This window comes from Dipteris shenzhenensis, chromosome 18 (assembly GCF_047967505.1).
Source record: "Dipteris shenzhenensis isolate YYH24624 ecotype China chromosome 18, Dip_SZ_1.0, whole genome shotgun sequence".
NCBI classification, from domain to species: domain Eukaryota; kingdom Viridiplantae; phylum Streptophyta; class Polypodiopsida; order Gleicheniales; family Dipteridaceae; genus Dipteris; species Dipteris shenzhenensis.
Genome location: NC_141613.1, coordinates 2,850,885 through 2,871,942, shown reverse-complemented (window position 1 = coordinate 2,871,942; position 21,058 = coordinate 2,850,885). Strand labels below are relative to the sequence as shown.

Sequence of the window (21,058 nt, the reverse complement as noted above, 5' to 3'; positions counted from 1 at the left end):
CAGGATACGAGGTGTAGGCTCATGGTGAGGACTGGGAGGCTGCGAACAACTGTTTGCTCGCGGTCGAAGTCGAAGAAGAAGCTGACATTTCGGAGTGGAGGCGCTGACGCTTATGGGAAGGTTTGGAGGGGGAAGCGGGGTCGTCCTGCCCGTCCTTCAACACCTTCAGCAAAGGCGAGAGACCTTTGGTACCATGAACGAAAGCTTTCTCGAGCCAGCTCGAGATCTCTGAGGTGGACATACCGTAGAAGGCACGGAGTTTCTGAGGAGTCCAGGCTCTGACATCTTGGGGGAGGGGCCAAGACAGGGGGGGCCTGAGGATCACAATCAGTCTGAAGCGTTTGGCGGCGCAACGCCACCGCAGACGCACATCACCCTCGGACCACTGAGTCTCGAGAAGCTGCCCACCGGACGGGCCACTGAGCATGTGTCTGCTCCCTGAGAGCCTCCCAGACCGAGTCATCTGTCCAGGTCTCGGTGCCGTCGCTAAGGAACGTGAAAGCAAAGCTAAGGCCATCCCTGGGGGCCAAGGCGGTTACCTTCCCATCCGCCCCTTTGCGGAGCAGGAAGATACTGATGTCGAGGCAAGCAGGGAAAGTCCCGAGGTCGGCCACATCCAAGTAGTCCCAAGGGCCAGATCTGTAAAAGTCGCGGGGGAGCTCTCTCTCCTGAAGCTGAGGCCCGTCAGAGTCTGCCACTGAGGGGCTAGCGGACAGAGAAGCCTGCTCTGGTGATGGTGTAGACTCAGGGTGTCCTGCCAGCGGAGGGGGAGGGGGAGGGGGAGGAGGCTGGGGAATAGGCAACTCAGACTCCTCAGGGGCGACTAGCGGCTGCCCTCGGCTGAGGAACCGTCGGTGCAGCTAGCTCTGCAGGAGAGCTAAAAGAGGCGAGGGGGGGGGAGGGATGGGGATGCATCTGGAACTGGGGCTGAGAAGGAGGGGGAGAAGACTGAGGAGGACGAGGAGGGGGCTGAAGCTGCGGGTCGGGAGATATGGGGTGCAGATGGGGGATGGATTGGGGCTGAATGGGAAGAGGCTGGGGAGAGGAGGAGAGGGGGACCTGAGGCTGTGGAGGGTGGGCTACCGTCGAAGAAGATGCTCTCCCAAGTCCCTAGGGCGGCTGCCTGTCGGGTCTCTGAGGTGCAGCTGCAGGTTGGGTAACCTCTGCCTCTTTGCCTTTATCAGAAATCTTCTTGTTCTTTCCTCTTTTCCTTCGAACCTCAATCCAGCCGCCAGCTAACTCTGGTCCGGGCTCCGGCTGCCTCTGCTCCTCCTGGCGTGGCTGCCCGAAGGGGGGGGGGAGGGGGCGGAGAGGGGGGGCGGGGGAGGCCGAGAAGAGCTGGCGAAGCGTGGACAAACAACCGCCAGGTGCCCAAAGCCGTGACACCTCAGACACTGTCCTGGCTGTCCGGTGACTACCATGCTCTGGGTGATGCTGCCGGCATCTGTCACGATCTCGATCACTGCCGGGAGAGTCGCAGGATCCGCCACAGCCACACGGACTCGGGGGCTCCTGCCGTAGTCACCGCATTGGCGAAAGTATCGTGCATAACCCAGCCAAAGTGGGAGCCCAGGTCCCTGACAATCGGCCGCAGCTCAGCAGCAAGACCTGGAAAAACTAGCGTCACTGGATGGCGAGGTATACGGAACCGAGCATCAAAATCTGCTGCGCTGAATCCACGGTACCACGGGACTATCATGATAATCTTTCCATCCACTGACGTGGGGGAGCCAGCAATCAGGTTGCTCGCAGCTTTCGCAGTGGAGAGTTTGAGTCAGAAGATGCCCCTTCCCATAAGGGCTACCTCCTCAATATGGCCGTCCTCTAGCATGAGAGTGGACTGGAGCCAGTCCCTGATGGCTGATCTGGAGGGGGAATGTCCAATGACTCTGCCATAAACAGAGGTAAGGGCAAAGTCATTGGCAACCTCCTGAACCCGAGATGATTGTTGCTCTGTCAGGATGACGCGGTAGGCATCTGGAGAGGGAGGGTCCGTCTGGGCCTCCGGTTCCAGGCATGGAGCCGCCATACCGCCAAGACAAACTGCGAGGCTTCCGATGAGGAAGAGGCTGCCACCCAAAAAAGGGGGGGTAGATGCGGGAGGGTGGAGCCTGGGTGTGGCGGGAAGGATGGAGGGCGGAGGGCGGAGGAAGCGGGATGGGAGGGCAGGAAGCGGAGGTGGCGCGGGGTGGAGGAGTGGGGGCGGGGAGCGGGTGAGGTGGGGAGGCGGAAATGGAAGCGGGGGCGGGGGATAGGGGGAGTGGGGCGAGAGGACAGGCGGGGGGCGGGGGGAAGGGGTGGGACGGAGGGGCGGGGTGGAGCGAAGGGGCGGGGGGGGCGGGGGCGGGGGGCGGGAGGGGGAGGCGGGGGTGGAGCGGAGGGGCGGAGAGGCGAGAGGGGGCGGGGGCGGAAGGCGAGGGGTGAGGGGGCGGAACGGGAGGCGGGGGGTGAGCGGAGTGGTAGCGGGGTGGGGTGGAGCGGAATGGCAAGGGGAGAGGGGACGGAGCGGGGAGGGGTGAGCGAAGCGAGGGGGGGCGGAGCGAGGCGGGGGTGAGGCGGGGTGTGAGGGTGAGGGTGGAGGGGCTGCGGTGAGGGGAGGGGTGAGACGGGTTTGCGAGGGGGGTGAGCGGAGGTGCGAGGGGGGGGTGAGATCGGAGGGCGGGGGTGAGGCGGAGGTGAGGCGGGGATGGCGAGGGAGGGCGCGGCGGCAGCGGCAGGTGAGGGGGGGTGAGGGCAGAGAGGTAGGGGCGGGAGGGTCGAGGCGAGGAGGAGGGCTAGGGGAGGTAGAGGTACGGAGGGGGAGGGGGAAGCTCGCAGGAGCTAGAGTGGCCAAGGGTCTAGGAAAGCAATACTGTGCACAAGTTCAAGGATCACACACCTCCCAATGAGCTGAAAGAATGGCTCACAAAGCTGGAAGATTATTTCTGCTTCTACCCCAAGCATGATTAGGACCGCATGATTTTGCAAGGATGCATTTGCAGGATTATGCTCACACTTGGTGGCGGTGCATGAGGGACTCACCTCAAAGGCCAACGACATGGGAGCAATTCAAAAAATTGATGGCCACTACATTTGTATCCCCGCTGATACTAGAGCAGTACTTGGCCGAATTTTATAAACTATCTCAGCAGACGAGCACGGCCCAGGAGTATTTGTAGAAATTCTGAAGACTTTCCCTTGTTGTGCATGACATTTCTGAGAAGGGAAAGTTGTGTTTCATTCATGGTTTGGATCCAGCTCTGGCTACCCTCAAACCATTGAGCAAGCTGCTAAGCTTGCAGAGGTCTTCGAGCCTAAGTAGCCCTACAGGTACAAGACTGCTACAAGAAGCCCACATGGGACTGCATTTGATGGGGAAAAGAAACCCAAGATGTTTGACTGGCATGACAGGAAAGCTGCAACAGCACTGTTTCCAAGATTCCCATAATATCAAGCAGCAAATTGCCGTATGCCAAGCCCTATAGGCACCCAGATTAGTGTTGTAACAGAAAAATCAGAAATAAAACAACACACCAGGGCCACCATGGATAGCAGAAAGAGAGCCAATTTAGCCCTGACCTTCACTAACTTGTCCCAATCTTGGCCTTCATTACGAAGGGATGAGTTTCCAAGCAGAGATAACAAAAATCCTGACACGAATTTCATTATACTATATAGAAAGTATTGAAGATCCAAAAATTACAAGTATTATTAACCTACTCTAAGTACCACTAACAAAAGAGTAACGCTGATATCAATAAGACTACAACCATTGCATCCTGAAGAAACATCAAGGTCCTCACAATGTCTGCTTGCCCGAACAAAAAATTTTGAACTTACATATCAAGTTCTAGGGCAAGAAACAGGATGAAGAATATTAAATACCTGTAAGCCCCCTTCATACACCTTGTCGGATCCAAACTTTTGTTCCAATTCATAAAGAACCTGCAGTCAAACAAGAACAGAGAGTTTAGGACTGTATTTTGTTTAGTAAAAAGGGGAATCAGGAGATCAGCAATATGTCAATCCTTTCGAACATAAGATAAAACACTATCTGTAACCTCATTGACAAAAAAGGGAGCTCTCCAAGGTCCGGGCGCCCAATCTTGCCCTGCAGTGCCCAGGTGTAATGGCTCATTGACTGCAGCTTCAGCAGAGCCAATATCTAAGAAACCGGTCTCTACCATTCGACGCAGTGCTCTTGCCTGTGGCTTTTTACCTCTTCAGATCAGCAACATGAAAAGAACATCAATTTGGCAACTAACAGCATCCAAACCTTTATATGTTTTAATGCACATAAAAAAGAATATTATCGATAGCTCTATTTTGATTCTTAGACACAAACACTGATTCTTGGTCATGGACCTGTATGTCTCAGACTGCAGAAACATACCTTTTTAGTTAAAAACACAGAAACTCACCTGCTGGGATCGTGGTAAGGTGAGAGAAGTTCAGGGGCAGGTATGATTCCAGCCAACATCGCACATTCCCCTAGACTTAACATTGATGGATGCTTGCCAAAATAGAAAGCTGAAGCAGCCTCTATCCCATAAGTCCCATGACCCCAGTAAATCTGCAGATACAAATATATAAATCCCCTCTACAATTCCACTTTGATAATGGCAACATTTAGCTGCTCTATCAGTTCATTTTAAAAATTCATGATTTCCCATTATTTATGGATCCCTTGTACATGCAAAACTACCTAAGCATGTGTGCAGTGTATGCTATGACAGCTACTAGGAACCACAAGGAAAAGTCCTCACTGGAAGATTGCTAAAGGATTTTTACACAAGATATACACTGTTTCCAGTGTTGTTATTCCATGCCGTGCCTTCTATTTTGATGCATATTCAGCATTAAATACCAAATCAAACCTTTGAATAAAACAAATTATTTTGTTTATTTCACAAGGGTTAGCATGAATTTAAAATGAATTTTGACAGGGTGCAATGCTACTATCTACTATCAATTCCATTCTTTGGGTTATGCATTTGTAGTCCCATCACTATTGATAAATAAATCAAGATGAATGTGATGAGCACATAAGCTAAACAACTCTCACTAGCCCGTAGGACTAAAGCTCTAAAGTGTGACTGATCCTGTAACGAACTGAATGTAGCATGCACGTGAGTCATGATTGTGCAAAGAGCCTCACTGGGTGGTGTAACCGCGCCCAAGCCGTAAAGTATTTGTTCTACTGATACAAAAAGAGGTTAGAACAATGGGTGAAGGCTGGGAGCCTTCCTAAAGAGGGCAGTGAAGACAGAAAGAAAGAAAGAAAGTCTATTAATGTCCACAGGAGACCGACAGGTTCTATGGGACAGCTAAAACCAAGTTGATACTTACGTTCAGAGAGGAAGTGCATACCTACATTTGTAGTCGGAAATTAAAGACAATAAGAGGCCATACATCAGTTTACGATTGAGGGTCTTTTGCACTTGAACTCCTTGATGAGGGCCACGCCCGCACGATATACTATCCATTTTCCTCCCTTTCTAGCAGCCTTGACCTTGGCTAATTCTGTTTCCTTTTGGTTCAGTTGAGCTCCTGTGATAGTTCTTCAGCTATCCGTATCTTGGTACCTTTCAGTTTGCGAGATTGGTGAAGAAGCTTGATTCATACATCTTGTGTGTATATGTAATTATAGCTCCAGAGTCACGTGGGAGCTGTCTCAAGGGTCAAGAAAGAGTAGAGGTGGTGGACATAGAGGGGAGTGAATCAGAGGAGTCTGTGGGTATAGTTTTTTGTGGATAATGGAATACAAATTTTGACACTCTCTTCCTTCTCTCACCCTTGCTTGGAACAGGAAATCTCAAAAATAAAAGGGATTTACACTATTAATATAGAACTATTGCCCTGTTGTCCTCCTCATATGGGGGCTCACATGAGGGGCAATGACCACCAACATGCTTATTTTCAAAAAAGAGGGGGCAGCTATAATTTTTTTGCATGGGGAAGAGTTCTGACAGAGGGTGGAGGTTTCCGGCCTTCTAGGGCAATGCCTCCATTGCAGCCAGATAGGTCACTTGGCACGGGCCTGCCCAAGGGGGCAGGCTCGATCTCCTCCTCCCCCTCTGACTCCACAGGGGCAACAGACGAAGGCTCGAGAGGACAAGACCCAATACTCTCTGGGCAACAGCAAGAGTCCCAGACCCCCTTGGTGCAGCCTTTGGAGGGGGTGTGGACTCTAGACCACGGTAAGCCTACTTTTCGAAAATCCAAAACTTGTTTTTTAAAACATCCCCTACTGCAATTTAAGAGAGTACATTGAGAATAGTGCTAATGCACCTTTTTACGGTTCATAGGATAAACTCTAATCCTAACACTAAAGGGTGACATGTTAATATTCTAGTTTCTTTGGAATAAAACATAAGCAAGCAAGCATATACATAAGATAACCCTATATTTGGAACTTCACATATTTTCTCATATTTGCTGACCCCCCTTTTATAAGTGTGCATGTTGATATATTATATGCTTAAGGAGTTCACTCCCTAGATGCAAATGCTGCATCTCATTGTCAAAATGACTGAGCAAGCTCTGCATCTGTGAACAAGTGGGTATACATAGTCAAGCATTAGGTTGATAGAAGTAGAGATAAATATGACAATGGAACTTTTCCAACACATGTCAAAGACAAAAGATTGGTTTGGGACCATGGCCAGCCATCACAGTGGAGGAGGATCAGCAACTGTGCAGGAGCATTCCATTCACCACTAGCACAGGCAAGAACAAGGTATTCAAGGCTAATGTTCTCCATGTACCTGACTTGTGCAAGAAAACTTGCTTTGTGTCAGTCAGTCAGCGAGAAATGGTATCAGCGTCACCTTCGATGAGGACGCGGTAGTCATCGAGTCCAAGGCAAAGGATAAGGTTTAGACAAGGTCAAAAAATCAAAGTGAAAGTAGAGAATGAGAATGGAAAGAGACTCAAGAGTTCAGAACGGACAAAGGGGGAAAGTTTACTTCAAATGAGTTCAACGTAAGGGAGTATCCCCAAGGTAGTATTTGAGACAGGGAGCGACTGTAAGGAGGTCAAATATTGAGTGCTGGTGCATCAATGCAGATTCTGACGTGCAGGACAGCCTGGGATGCTCAGATATTGAGGATGAGGCCGTCAACATTGAGGGGAATATAAATGCACACACAGAGTATGGACTTCAAGGACGGCATGATCATGACTATTGCATGGCTTGAGACTCACAGCAATGTGGCTCACAGGAGAGGTGCCTGGCTTGTTGCAAAAGCAGGCAAAATGTGGATATTCATTCAGGGTATTTATTGTTACTAATTTTTCATCATTGCATCAAGATGGTGTGGACTGTTTGGTTGGCTTGGAGTTCTTAACAGAAAAAGACTTGCCAAACAGCCAAAGGGGAGTTTTAGAGCAGAGGCATGCACCACCCTCTGCACGATGACAGCAAAAGGTGGTGATATGGACTTCATCAAATGCTAGTCTCCTTCCTCCATCTTCATTGTAAACAACTGATTTTGGACCATCCACCAAATCCTCGAGTTTCAATTCTTCCCCTATGGCGACCTTCCAAATCTTTCTAGCCACCATGTGACTCCTTATCTTCAGCTTCCAGATCGGGTACTTGCTCTCATCCAGCTTGCCATTGTCCCCAAAATCAGGTAACAGCATCTTTGAAGCCTTAGATCATGAGAGAAACTGGAACCTAAATTAACTGATAGCAAATTCTTCTCACCTTTTTCCTTGAAACACAACCTCCAAGTTGACAGTCTAATCAACTCCTATGTCAATCTGTGAGTCCTTGGAGTTCAATCAGCTCTTACACCTCTGGATCGTGAACCGGCTTTGATACCGTGTTGGAATTAAAAAATCTGACCATGTACTTCTAGCTCAAGGCAGCTTCTAGTACGATGTAAGAACATGCAGCGGAAATAATCAAATTGCCCACGAGAGGCTGACTGGCCGACCAAACCAGCACTTGGGGGCCTATAAAAACCCCTTCTAGCTGGGCGTTTGCCCAGACCTGCAGCCCACATAATGGATGCTTTGCTTAGCCTTGTCTCAGCCTGTGTGCTCTCCCTCCAGGCCCATGAGCAGCCCCAAAGAAGGGCAGCTCCATGGCAGTCCCACATGGACTTTTATGCCTGTTGTTGGACGGTACAAAAGAACCTAAGAAGGATGTCTGCATACTGTCCATGTGACAGCCTGTGCACTACTCACACGACAGCCTCTCTCTCCCTCCATATTCCACCTACCATGCTATAGGTCTCACTCCCCCATGCTCTCCTCATATAGCGGCTTACAAACAATCGACCGTAATTTTCTGACACAAACGTGACTACACTAGCTCCGCCACCAGGTTCAAACGACTCAGAGTCAGATACAGCACTAAAGCCAGTGAAGCAGAAGACTCCTGAGAAGGAGAGAAAAATACTGAGATGGTGTTTGAGAACCTTGGAAGACTCAAGGGTTTCCGATATCCCTGAGAGTAATTCGAAAGTGGAGAGGAGATCTAGGGGACTCTACGAGACCCCATTGTACTCACCTTGGACTTCCTTCGCATAGATATTTAGCAGGAGCAGGAAAAGACCATCTCCCAAAAGGAGTATTGCTTGAAGATATCCAGATGAACAATTGGAAGGAGGCGGTCACTCCTATGAAGTCAGGGCCAGGCTGAGCAAAGAAGATACGACTCAGCTAGTAGGTATTGACAGTTGGTTGGAAGCTTACCATGCTTGACAAATACTCGACCCCAGATTGCTTTCTCAATCGGACTGTTATGCCAACTCTCTTCATAGCCAAGGCAGACTCACTGGAAGGCATGCTTACAACAATATACCTCAAATTATGGGATACAAGCTGGAGATGGGGACAGTCGATGTTCCACTTCTGGCTAATGTTTCAAGAGCCATTTCAGCACTCAGCAAGAAGCAACTTACAGTCGCTTTTTCATCCTGCCTGTTGTTTTGCCCAGCATCCAGTGGACGTTTGCTGCCCCTTTCACCCATATCTGTGGAGCAATACACTATTAAATTTTTTGACATTCTTCTTGTTGTTTCTATCTTCTGTATGTTAAGATTGTGGGCTCATTTGTTAGAGTACTGTTGAGTGTGTTTCGGAGAGTTTGTTGTTCCTTTTTGCTGCATATATACTATAGCTGCTAAGCAAGCACTTCCATGGCCATTTGTGCACCTAGTTTTGAAACACAATGTTATGTACCTATGCTCCCTTCATCATACAACATGCAGGTACCAGACCTTGTTATACATTTTCCAGCTAACGTCTTCGGCTTCTTTAGATTCTTTTATTTGGAATGAACTGAAACAATTGCATGCAAACTAAGATAAGGAGCAATGCATCCTCCTGAAAGGACGATTGAACATCATTATTTGTCCCATAGCCTCATTAACCAATGTGAAAGTTCATCAGTGTAGTCAAACCCCTTCCGATGCACATGGAAAAGCACCCGTATAATCTTCAACACATCCATTCGTTGAAACAGTGTGCTTCTTATTGGCAGGTCCATTCTGCATGTGGCCAGGAAGGGCTTGGTAGATGCATGTGAAGCTTATTACATGGGAGGCATTGTTGAATTATGTCCTTTCCCAAAGACATAGATTTGCTGCAAAGGACAGTCGCCTCCTGGGTAGGATCGAGCTCTCCTCCCTGCTCATCAACGCTGCCCTCCCCCCGACTCCTTCTTTCCCTCGCTTCGCCTCCTTCCTCCCCTCCCCATCTATCTTCTTCCCCTTCTCACTGTTTCCCCCGCCTGTTTGCTGTCCCGTTGGGCAGCCTGTTTCGCCGTGTTTTTGGTGCTGGAGGCTGACCTCCAGCCCGCCTTGATGCGCCCTGCCGCGACTCCTTTGGAGATGCGTCTGGGGCTGTTTGCAGGCCGTTTTGCAGTGCGAGGGCTTTCAACTTGAGCCCTCTTTGCCCTGCCCATTCCTTGGCATGCAGGAGACTTGCGGGTGTTTTTGGCTCAGCCTGGAGCAGCGGGATTTGCAGGGAGTTGTTCATGGATGTGGAGCTGCGAGGAGCTGTTGAAGAAGCCATGGTTTGGCTCTTAGGCAGCCCACAAAGGCCTGGTTTGCATTTTCTCGAAGCTGGTCAGAGTTTTTTTGTGCCACTTCAGCACCAACAGTTAGGGGTTTTCAGAGGGAGCCCTTTGTGAGCTGTTCCTCCTGTTTGGAAAGGCCTCCCAAGGTTGGGCTTTCTAGAGGTCTTTCTTGAGAGCCCAACTTGGAAAGGCCTCTTTGGAACAGCTCCCCCTCTAGGTGTTCTCAAAGGCGCTTTTGGCAGGCTGGTCCGTCCAACCACTTTTTTGGGAGGGCTCCTTCCCTTCCTTTCCCCTTTTTTCCCTTTTCCCACCACTTTGTCCTTCCACTTGGCAGCATGGGGTTTAGGCTTGTTCTTTCCTGTGGATCACACCTTGATGGTGACCCTTGGTCTGGCCAGAGGAGCTCAAAAGGTAGCATCCTCAACTCCCCAAACCTCTTTCCAAAAGACAAGCAGCAGCTGAAGAAAGAAATCAAGTCACTACAGGACAGATCGGTTGTGGGTAGGATAGTGGGACTCACACCCACAAGGCGACAGGTGAGGGATTGGATCCCGGCAAGCCTTGCACTAGAGGGTGACCACATTCAGGAGGTTACCATCCATGGGAGAGGGGTTTTCCTGATCCAGTTGCACTCCCCTGACACTGCCTCGACACTTCTGGACCAGAGTCCCATTTTCCTTGGCCCTCAAATGGTCTTCTTCTTCGCTTGATACCATGGCTTTACAGTGGAGGAATGTACACGACACACCATTGTCCCCGTTTCCTAGTGATGCTCCGCTTCCCGGGGGCTCCTGAAGGAATATAGAGCCATTCTCCCTTCCACCGGATGAGCGCAGTACTAGAGTATCCCCCGGAATCATCAACTTCGGTGGTGCAATGACGGGGTTCCTAGGATCAGATTGGTGGTTGAGAGCCTAAAGTCCCTCCCCGAGGTGATCCTCCTCAAGACCCTCGAGCTTCGACAAAGACTAGAGATTTCTGGGCTACCAAGCCAGTGTCTATGATGCAGGCAAATGGGCCATTTAGCCCCGAGACTGCCCTCGTGGACAAGACCGGCTCCACCCCTTGCCCCCCCTGTAGGTAAGATAGAGTCCCAGAACACTGGGGTGACACCTTCAGGGGGAGATTTTTTTTTTCCCCCAAAAACGAGACTTCTATTAAGTAAGAAAGAAACTCGCTAGAGCAAGCTCTGTGTAGAAATACAACATGCTAAGCATGTAATAAAAAACACCTCAGAAGAATGAGGTAGAAAGAAACCAAGGCTGAGGCTGAAAATGCCAACTCAGCCCTGTAGAAGTCTCATCAAGGAAGGGAGTGTTGGAAAGGTCACCTCCCCATCTGTAAGCCCCCAAATGAGGAGAGCGTGGGGGAGGGAGACCTAGGGCAGGATGTGCCCAAGAGGAAAAGAAGAGAAGGGGCTGCCACATGGGCAGCACCTCACATCAAAGAACATGGAAGGTACCCGGAGCTAGGATGGATCTGCATGGTGCTGACATCAGCAGTGTACGGAATTGTACGGCGCTAGAGAAGAGCCTGGCAGAGGGCAGAACCAGCAGGACAAACAGGCGCTGACATGGCAGGTCAGGAGCGCAGGTGTACAGGGCTGCATGGGCCCTGGTAGAGCAGCAAATGGGGCTGCCAGTGGGCAGTGGCATGCCTTATATAGGCTGGGCCCCTACCTTGATTGGAGGGCCAAAAGCCCTAGAAGTGTGGGCCAAAGGGCCCTAGTTTTGTGAGCCCTTAAAGGGCTGTTTTGGGGCAGACTGGTCGGCCCAAACAGACCAGCCAGTCGGCCCAATTAGGGCTGGCTGGTCCGTTAGTTCAAGGGGCCCTTGGGGCCTATAAAAGGAGAGGCTTGTGACCTCATTTATCATCCAGCATAGCCAGCAGTTCCAGGGCAGAAAGGAGCAGCAGGAAGTCTACTCTCTGGGCCTATCTACAGGAGGTGAGAGAGTGCAACAAGGGCTGCAGACTTAGCCAGGAAGGGGCTGGACCTTGGCTGTCTTCTAGGGCAGCAAGGTGCTGAGATCATCATCTTCTGCAGCAGCCATTCACAAGCAGGTTGGAGCAGTGGAACAGTTATCTTGGAGCCTACATTCACGAGGACCAAGGGGACCTGTGTGCTGCAGACAAAGCTTGGCAGGGGCTGCCCACCTAGGCTGATTCTCAGGCAGTAAGGTGAAGAAGAACACACTGGACGGAAAGTCTACTTACGCTCGAGGTGGAGCATGCGGACTCGAGTCTAGAGATAGCCAGCAGATAGGAGAAGGACCTTGTGGTTAGATCAGAGGACCACACCATTGGTGGGACTCTGGATCTATCTCTTTTGTATTGTGTCCATAGTTTTGGACAAAAATATTTAAGTTTTGGTGGTTTCTATATCTGGCTGGTTCATTGTCTATTGATGAGTCTGCACACCTATTTGAATGCACATAAGTAAAGAAGTTTGTGATTCCACACCCCACACGCACACTGTGTGAGCTCCTGGGCATTACTATAAGTCTTCCGCTACGGGTACACTCTGTTGGGTATTTTCTAACAGGGAGAGTCTCTCCAATCCTTGAGAAAAGTAACTCTCTTGGAGGAGGCTGCTCGAGAGGATCCCTGCATGGTCGCCCATATGGCCATCAGAGTGTGTACCATATCTGTCCAAGTACTGGCCAAGGTCTGAGAAGGGTGAGCCTGAGAACCCTCCATAGCCTCAGTGCATCTGGCTCTCCAAATGTGCCATGCTGCAATGCTAGCTAAAACCTCCCATGGAGAGTCAACCGAGGAATGAGCAGCCCTGAAGAGAGTGGCCGGAACATCCTCTAGAGAGCACGACTCCACAATGTGTCGTCGGATGTGAAGAGCCCAAGACGACGAGTCATGTCTCTCAAAGAAAACCTGGGGCCCTGAAAGAGTGAGCCAAGCCACTGATCCCCAAGTCATATAGAAGGGGAGGCGAACAAAAGTGCTGCAATCCCCTTCCATATGATTCTCGCCTGTCTACAATCCCAAAGGCAGTGCTGTACTGTCTCCGAAGCAGAAAGGCAACGAGGGCAAGTAGGGTCAGCCCCGAACCTGGATCTCCAATGGTTCACTGCTATCCCACCATGAATAGAAAGCCAAAAGAAGAGAGTGATTTTTCTATTCCGGTGGGATTTGCATAGCCTCTGCCAAAAAATTTTCTGCAAGTCTGCAGAAATCTGAAAATTCTCCCAATGAGGAGCTCTAGTGGGCCTCCAACCCCTACAGCTGAGCTGGAATTTCCTGGCATTACTGACCGTGTAACGAAAGAAGGGGATGCCCTTCTCTCAATGCCCTTCATCTATCCACTCCCATTCCCCAGGATCCCACTGCAAAAACTTAATCGGGACACCTCCACAGAGCCACAGCCTCCATGAGGCCAGGTCAATGAGTAGCGGGTCAGGATCCAAGTACCACTGTGAAAGAGAGCCATGCTCCATGAAGCCCACTATCCTAGCTGGCTGAAACGGTACCTCCAACAAAATACCGTCTGTGGATCTAGACAACCTGCCCCCCGAAGAAACATCAAAGACTAGGGCATCCTCATGTGTGTTACGTAAAGCAATCACTTGCAAAGGAATGCACAATCTGGAAAATGCCCCCATCCAGGTGGAACAAGTAATAGGCATGTCATATGTGTCCACCCAATCCAAGGGCAAGGCTCCATCAATCTGTTCGATTCTATAAGTCTCCTTTCATCTGAATTAAGTGCAGGCAACTGGCGAGCTCCCTCCCCTTCGCTCCCCGTCTACCCCCCCCTCGCTATCTGGCCGGCCTCTCTCTTCCTCCGTCGGCTGCTGCAGCGCAGACCACCTTCCCCCTCTCCGCTACGTTCCCCCTCTCCGCCACTCTTCCCCTCTCTCGCTACCCCCGCTCCACTCCGCCCACCCGCCTCCCCCTCCGCTCTGCTCACCCCCTGTTCCACTCTGCCCACCCGCCTCGACCAACCCCCCCGCTCCACTGCCCACCCGCCTCGACCCACCCACTCCTTCCGCCCACCAGCCTCAACCCACCGCGCCACTCACCTCGCCCCTTCCCTCCGCTCCACTCCGTTCACCGCTCCTCTCACCGCACCCCTCTCCACATCACTCACCTCACCTCACCTCGCCTCACACCACCCCGCTCACCTCACCTCACCTCACCCCCCCGCCCCTTTTTTTTTTTTTTCCACCTCACCTCCCTTTCCCCCGCCACCTCACCTCACCTCCCTTTCCCCCGCCACTCCCTTAGTCCCCGCCCACCTCTTCCACCCTTAGTCCCTTACCTCCTCTTCTTTTCCCTTCACCCACCTCGAGAGTTAGCAGTTAGTCAAGCGATATGGCGGCTACGTGCCCGGAACCGGTGGCCCAGACGGACCCCCCCCCTCCACCAGCCTATCGCGTTACATTGACAGAGCACCAGGTCTCCTTGGTGAAGTAGGCCGCCAAGGACTTCTCCCAGACATCAGTTTATGGGAGGGTCATTGGCTACTCGCCTTCACGAGCAGACATCAGGGACTGGTTGCAGTCCACCCTCTACCTCGAGGACAGTCACATTGAGGAGGTTGCACTCATGGGACACGGCATTTTCTGGCTTAAGCTCTCTTCAGCACAGGCTGCGAGCGACATAGTCAGGCGATCCCCTACTTCTGTGGGTGGGAAGATCATCCTCATGGTTCCTTGGTACAGGGGATTCAGTGTAGCGGACTTCGATTCCCGCTTTCGCATTCCTCGACACCCATTCACCCTTATCTTCCCAGGCCTTGCAACCGAGCTTCGCCCGATCATCAAGGACCTAGGGGCGCACTTTGGTTGGCCTATGCAGGACGCTTACGTTGATGCGACGGCAGCCCAAGGAGTGCCACGTGTCAAAGTGGCAGTCCTCGACCCACAGAGCATCCCTTCGGAGTTCGAGATAGAGACGGACACAGGTGTGGTGACGCAGCGCATTCTGGTCACTGGTCGCCCCAACCAGTGTCTGAGATGCCATGGCTTCGGGCACCAGGCGTGCTCATGTCCTCGCTTCACGGGTACAGAATCTCTCCACCCTCTTCCTCGAGCATGATCCAGAAGGAATCCCCCCCCCCACCTGCGCCACCTTCAGCCCCGAAGCCTGCACAGTCCTCACCCTCGTCTATCCCTACGGGCCCGACGGCGGGGATAGGCCCTTCCCCACAGGTGGCCAACACCCCTCCCTCAGGTTCAGACTCCTCATCTTCATCCCCAAGCCCAAGGGCTGCTCCTAGAGCTCTTCCATTGGAGTTTTACCGAGCAGGTCCTTGGGACTACTTGGATGCAGCGGGTATTGGCTCCTTTCCCGCATGCCTAGACATCAGCATCTTCTTCCTCCGCAAGGGAGCGGAGGGTAAGGTGTCCATCCTGGCTCCGCACGATGGTCCTAGCTATTCCTTCACTATCTCCAGTGAAGGGAATGAGCAATGGACGAATGAAAATGTTTGGGAGACGATACGAGACCAGACCCAGGAGCAGGTGCAGGACTGGATTGGTAGCAGAGCAGCGGAGCTTCTTCAGCAGCAGCGGTAGGAAGGAGATGTTCATCTGCGTTGGCGCCACAGCGCCAAACGTTTTCGACTCCTGGTCATTATTAGACCACCTCTGGAGTGGGCCTACGTGGAAGGGCTTCGCCCCTGGAGGACTTCAGAGGTTGCGGGCTTCTACAGCATTTCCTTGGCAGAGGCGTCGAGCTAGTTAGAGAGAGCTTACCATCACGGGACGAAGGGCCTTTCCCCTCTGCTGAAGGTTTTAGAGGATGGGTCCGATGATCCGGCCTCTCCTTCGAAACCTTCACAGAAGCGCCTTCGTCTCCACACAGGACATCCTCCGACCACTTTGACTTCGACCGCAAGCAGACAGCTGTTTGTGGCCCACCTTCCCTCCTCATGAGTTTACGCATTATCTCTTGGAACGTCAACGGGTCCCACTCATCAGGCACCCGTGGCCCTAGGAAGATGGTGCTCAGACAGGAGCTCCAGCCAGCTTTGGTGGGAAAGATAGATGTGCTCCTACTACAGGAACACAAGCTTTCGGCTTCACAGACTAGTATTTGTGGGAAGGTCCTCACAGGACGCTCCCACACCTACTGGGAACCTTCGATTGGCGAGCAGGGGAGAAGCAGGGGCGTCTGTACCTCCATCGACGCTTCTCTAGTTCAGCATGTGTTTGGTTCTTGTACCTTGATCCCAGGACGTGCGCTTTGGGTGGCCTTGCATATTGAGGGATCCCGCATCGGCATCCTCAATATCTACGCCCCGACTGATCTCAGACGTAGATCCGTTTTTTGGAGATCCTTGACAGACCTATTGCCAGAGATGGACTCTTGGATTGTAGGAGGGGACTTCAACAACCTTGAGACCTTAGAGGATCAACAGGGAAGGGGCCCAGAGTTCCTCGGTATAGCTCAGGCAGAGCAGGCAGATTGGGACTCCTTCCTCTTTGCAGTGGGAGGTCGGGACAGTTGGAGGGAGTCTTCCTTTCGCAGATGGCCTGGGAGTCTGGACTTCTCTTGGGGTTACAGGAGGGAGGGAGGGAGGCAGACTCCTGGAGCGACTGGACCGTTTCTATGTCAGTGATTGGGCACTTGGCAGAGGAGGAGAGTCAGGAGTGGTTCCAGGGACGACACTTTCAGACCATGCCCCAGTCATCCTAACCCTGGACTCGGCCTCTCAGTCCTCACCTCCACGTTCATGCCGGATCCCAGAGTCCATCTACACCAGAGCAGCGGTTCACAACAGGATAGTGGACCTTTGGGAGCAGGAGTGGGACCCTACTAGGGATATGGCGGCACAGGTAGCTCAGGCACTTGATGAGTCTAGCCGCATTTGCCAGCAGGAGGCGGTTCAGGTCAGACAGCGGTGTTGGGCGCGGGAGAGGGGTCTCAGACGTGACCTCGCCTCGATTCAGAGGATGCAGCAGTCTTCTCCAGGCTCTGAGGAGCTCAGACAGCAGGAGTTTCGGGCCCGGGCCATGCTAGAGGAGATCACCCAGCGTCGCTCAGAGTTTTCATTTCATGCTTCCAAGTCCTTCTGGGCTAGGAAAGGCGACAGGATGTGCAGGGAGTTCTTCAGGACTCCTGGACAGAGGTCAGCAGGGGAACAGCTCCGTTCTCTTAGGGCGCAGGATGGTAGTGTCAGGACAGATCCAGATGAGGTCCGGGACTTGGCGACAGACTTCTACAGATCCTTATTCCAGCAGGAGCCCCCAGGCCCTCGTGGTCTCCTTTGCAAGGAGGAGGTGTGGAGATCTACATCGAGACTCGTGCAGCCCAGCATGAGCGATACCCTTCTCGCACCTTTCACTGTTGCGGAGATGCAGGATGCGGTGAGTGCTATTCATGGGCAGAAATGCCCAGGTGAGGATGGCCTCTCTAGAGCTTTCTTCACCACCTTTTGGGAGCAGATCCACCGGCCCTTGCTCGCAGCCTTCCAGCACATCTCCAGCAGGCAGATGCCAGAGAGCCTTGCGACAGGCCTGATTTGCCTCATTCCCAAAGGGGGGGACCGCCAGGAGATCAGACAGTGGCGCCCAATCACCCTCCTCCCGACCGCCTACAAAATCCTCGCCAAGATGATCAGCAGTCGCATCCGCCCCCTGCTACACGACCTGATTCATGACACCCAGACTGGTTTTGTCCAAGATCGCAGCATCTTGGACAACATCTTCACTTTCTCAGAGGCGACGGAATGGGCCCAGCACAGTGGCCAGCACCTTGCCATACTCCTTCTTGACTTTGAAAAGGCGTACGACAGGGTAGACTGGTCCTTCTTGGAAGGTACACTCGCTCGGTTCGGTTTTCCGGACGAGTGGATTAGAGGAATTGCTAGCCTCTACAGATCGGCCTCCAGTTGGGTTATCATTAGCGGCAGGATGGGGGAGAGATTCAAACTCGAGCGCTCGGTGCGTCAGGGCTGTCCAATAGCGCCTTACCTCTTCCTATTTTTTGCGGAGCCCATGACACACTTCCTTCGATCTCGCACCACTGGTCTTCGCGGGATGCGTCTCCCTATTCAAGAGGATGCCGAGCTGCTGGACTCCGAGTATGCAGACGACACATCCCTATATGTGCAGGATGATGTCGAGTCACTGGAGCGAGTGAGACTGTCCCTAGAGATGTTTTGCCTTGCGGCTGGAGCGAAAATCAACTGGCATAAGTCAGTTGGTTTTCTTACGGACCCGGGAGCCAGCTCACAGTGGGGTATTTTCCTGGGGTTTCGTTGGATCCCCAGAGGACAGACGACACGTTACCTGGGATTCCAGGTAGGCCTGGACATCACATCGGCTCAACAGTTCTTGCCGGTCCTAGCCTCCATACGACGGAAGCTTGCTTTCTGGAGCACGGCTCGGCTTTCCTTGGCACGCAGGGCCCTTGTGGTCAACCAGGTCCTTCTTGCCACTGCTTGGTATATAGCTCTTGCTGGTGTTTCTCGAGGTCTTGTGTAGCCCAGCTGAGGAGACTGGTGCAGAACTTCCTATGGTCTGGCTCAGACGGTTCCGGCACCACCAGAGCTAGGGTCGCCTGGCAGACGGTCATTCTCCCCCAGGCAGAGGGCGGCCTCAGCATCATAGATCCAGAGCTTCAGAGTCAGGCACTTCTTGGCAAGCTAGTCATTCGCGGCCTAACCCCAGGAGGACAGACGTGGAAGCTCTTGCTACAGCATGGTCTCAGTGGATGTACCCCCTAGTTAGGGAGTGTTTGGCAGCCTTCTATCCGTTGGATCTTCACTTCAGCACCTTTGACTCAGCCCCGTTCCCCCTTCCTCCGTAGCCTCATCTCGGTCTGGAGAAAGTTGCGACACAGCCTTTCTCAGGTCCCCCCTAGCTGCCGAGAGGAGACAGACAGACAGCCCCTGATCTGGAACAGCCAGGTGACAGATGATACAGGTCGTCAGCTTGGAGAGAGATCCCATATCCCTTGGGCGCTCTGGGAGCGTGGGCCCGTGCGCTCGTTCCGGGTTTGGAGGGACATCTACAGTCAGTTGAGCCCAGGTGAGCTGGCAGCAGCAGTAGGTACGGCACGTGGGATCCAGGCTCGGCGAGCGGAGATTGCTGCTGCCATCCCTGCAGGTTGGAGGATCCCCGTAGACACCAGACCGCTCTTCCCGAGAGATGAGAGATGGCTTGGACAGTTCACTCCACGAGGCATTCCTTTGGTGGTGGCCGGCCTCTTCTCGGACTCTTCGGTACACTTCTTCTCCATCACTGATGACAGTCGCCTACAGAGCAGAGAGGCCGTGATCGACCCACGGCTTCCCTGGCAGCGCCTACGCATTGTAGGGCTGCAAGGGAAGACGTGGCATATAGACCCCCTGATTATGCAGGACCAGGATTGGAGACTCTGGATATGGGAGGGCCGCTCCTTGTCAGAGGTGGAGTGGGACCCACGGGAGTGGCGTTGGCTACCATCGGAGACCTCAGAGAACCCTACCCCCTTCTTTTCTTACAGTGCACGCACTGGTCGGCGTGCTCTTGGGGCTCTCCAGCGTGGGCTACCCACACAGGCACATAGATGGTATGCCCAGGGGATATCCTTGGTCTTTCTTCGCACTTTTTGGAAGACTCTTTGGGCTAGCTGGCGTCCGAGGAAGATCTCCTACTTCCTTTGGATGGTGGCACACAAGGGGCTTCCAGTTGGCAGCTGGCTGAGACAGATGGGGCAGGAGGGGCATTGCCAGATATGTTTTCACGAGGAGGAGTCCCTGAAGCATTGCCTTTGGAGCTGCTCGCATGCGCAAACGGTTTGGAAAGGAATCATGGGGATCTTAGCTAGGGCTACACCCGAGCTAGGACCGATCACTTGGGGAGCCGTTTGTTGGTGCAGCACTGAGCCAGGGCATCACTTGGCCTATGAGTTCTCTAGACAGGATCCCGTCTTTTTCATCACGCAGGCCACTTGGGCTTACATGGACAGCTTCCCAAGGCATCTGACAGAGACAGATGCAGGAGCGATGCCTCGACACCCAGTTTGGGAGATCATAGGGAGCATCGCAGGCTGGCATATCTGGACTTTCAGATGCGCGCAGACTGTAGGAGCTCAGACTACTTCTACTACCCAGACCCTAGCAAATATCTGGAGCACGATTATTCACACGCTCAAGGGTCAGTGGGATCAGATCCAGGGAGAGTCCCGAGCAGGGAAGGAAAAGAGACGACGTTTCCTTCGCGACTGGGATCACCGGGAGTTATTCTTCCAGCACTCGACTCAGAGTCTTCAGTGGCATTATGCCCCTCCACCGTGGCTGTTTGTCCACTCTCCAATGATTATGCCCTAAGAGGCTTGTATATAGCTTTTTGACTGCTCGGGCTGAATCCGTTTTGTGATTACAGCCCGCTGGCCTTAAGGCCTTCTTGTACTCTCGCTTTCAAGTAATATAACTAGCACTACTTTTTGCGGAAAAAAAAAATCTGTTCGATTCTCCCTGCACTCCCTCTGAGATTATGAACCATCTGGGCCTATCGATCTGTAGGAAGCCTCCTGAAAGCTTTCCATGCTCCCACGGTAGATGTAGGGCCCCTCTCCCATCTGGGCCACTGCATGTAAAGAGGGAAAGAAGGAGATCTGAGGTGGGCTGTGGTGAAAACCCATCTGGTACTGTGTGTCCAATCATCTCCTGAAGTGGGCGTGCGAGACTGTATGCATCTGATAAAAAAATCCTTCCAAGGCTCTTGCCCTGGCATAAGTCCTCTCACAACGACCTTGTAGAGTAAGGCTCTGCACTATAGATCCGAGTCGATGATATTCAAACCCCCTTCTCTTCTAGGATGCCATCTAGACCACTACATAAAAAGTTTCATATGGGCCTCTTGAGCTGAGTGATACAATCCCTAGAGTGGAACCAACAAGAGCATATAAACCATGATGTGGCTAGAAGAACCTGATTAACCACCACCACTCTCGAAGCCAAGTCCAGTTTGGCTGAGCTCCAAAAAAGGAGCTTTCTTCTTATGCTCTCCAACACCGGAGCAAACTGTCCAATATCATTACCCCAATCCAGGGTGTCATCATCGCAAATCCAAAAACCATTGGATTTATGCCAATTAATGT

General features: G+C 52.4%; 1 protein-coding gene across 1 annotated transcript in view; it reads right to left on the bottom strand.

The window, feature by feature from the left end:
- LOC147890708 (uncharacterized) overlaps nucleotides 1-21,058 on the bottom strand; it is a 160,778-nt gene that overhangs the window by 96,461 nt on the left and 43,259 nt on the right. Inside the window, exons 3-5 of the mRNA XM_087389494.1 lie at nucleotides 4,401-4,552; nucleotides 4,041-4,200; nucleotides 3,865-3,924 (exon numbers count right to left, since the gene is read on the bottom strand). Coding sequence (XP_087245620.1) covers nucleotides 3,865-3,924; nucleotides 4,041-4,200; nucleotides 4,401-4,552 — 372 coding nt within the window. The remainder of the gene's footprint in view (nucleotides 1-3,864; nucleotides 3,925-4,040; nucleotides 4,201-4,400; nucleotides 4,553-21,058) is intronic.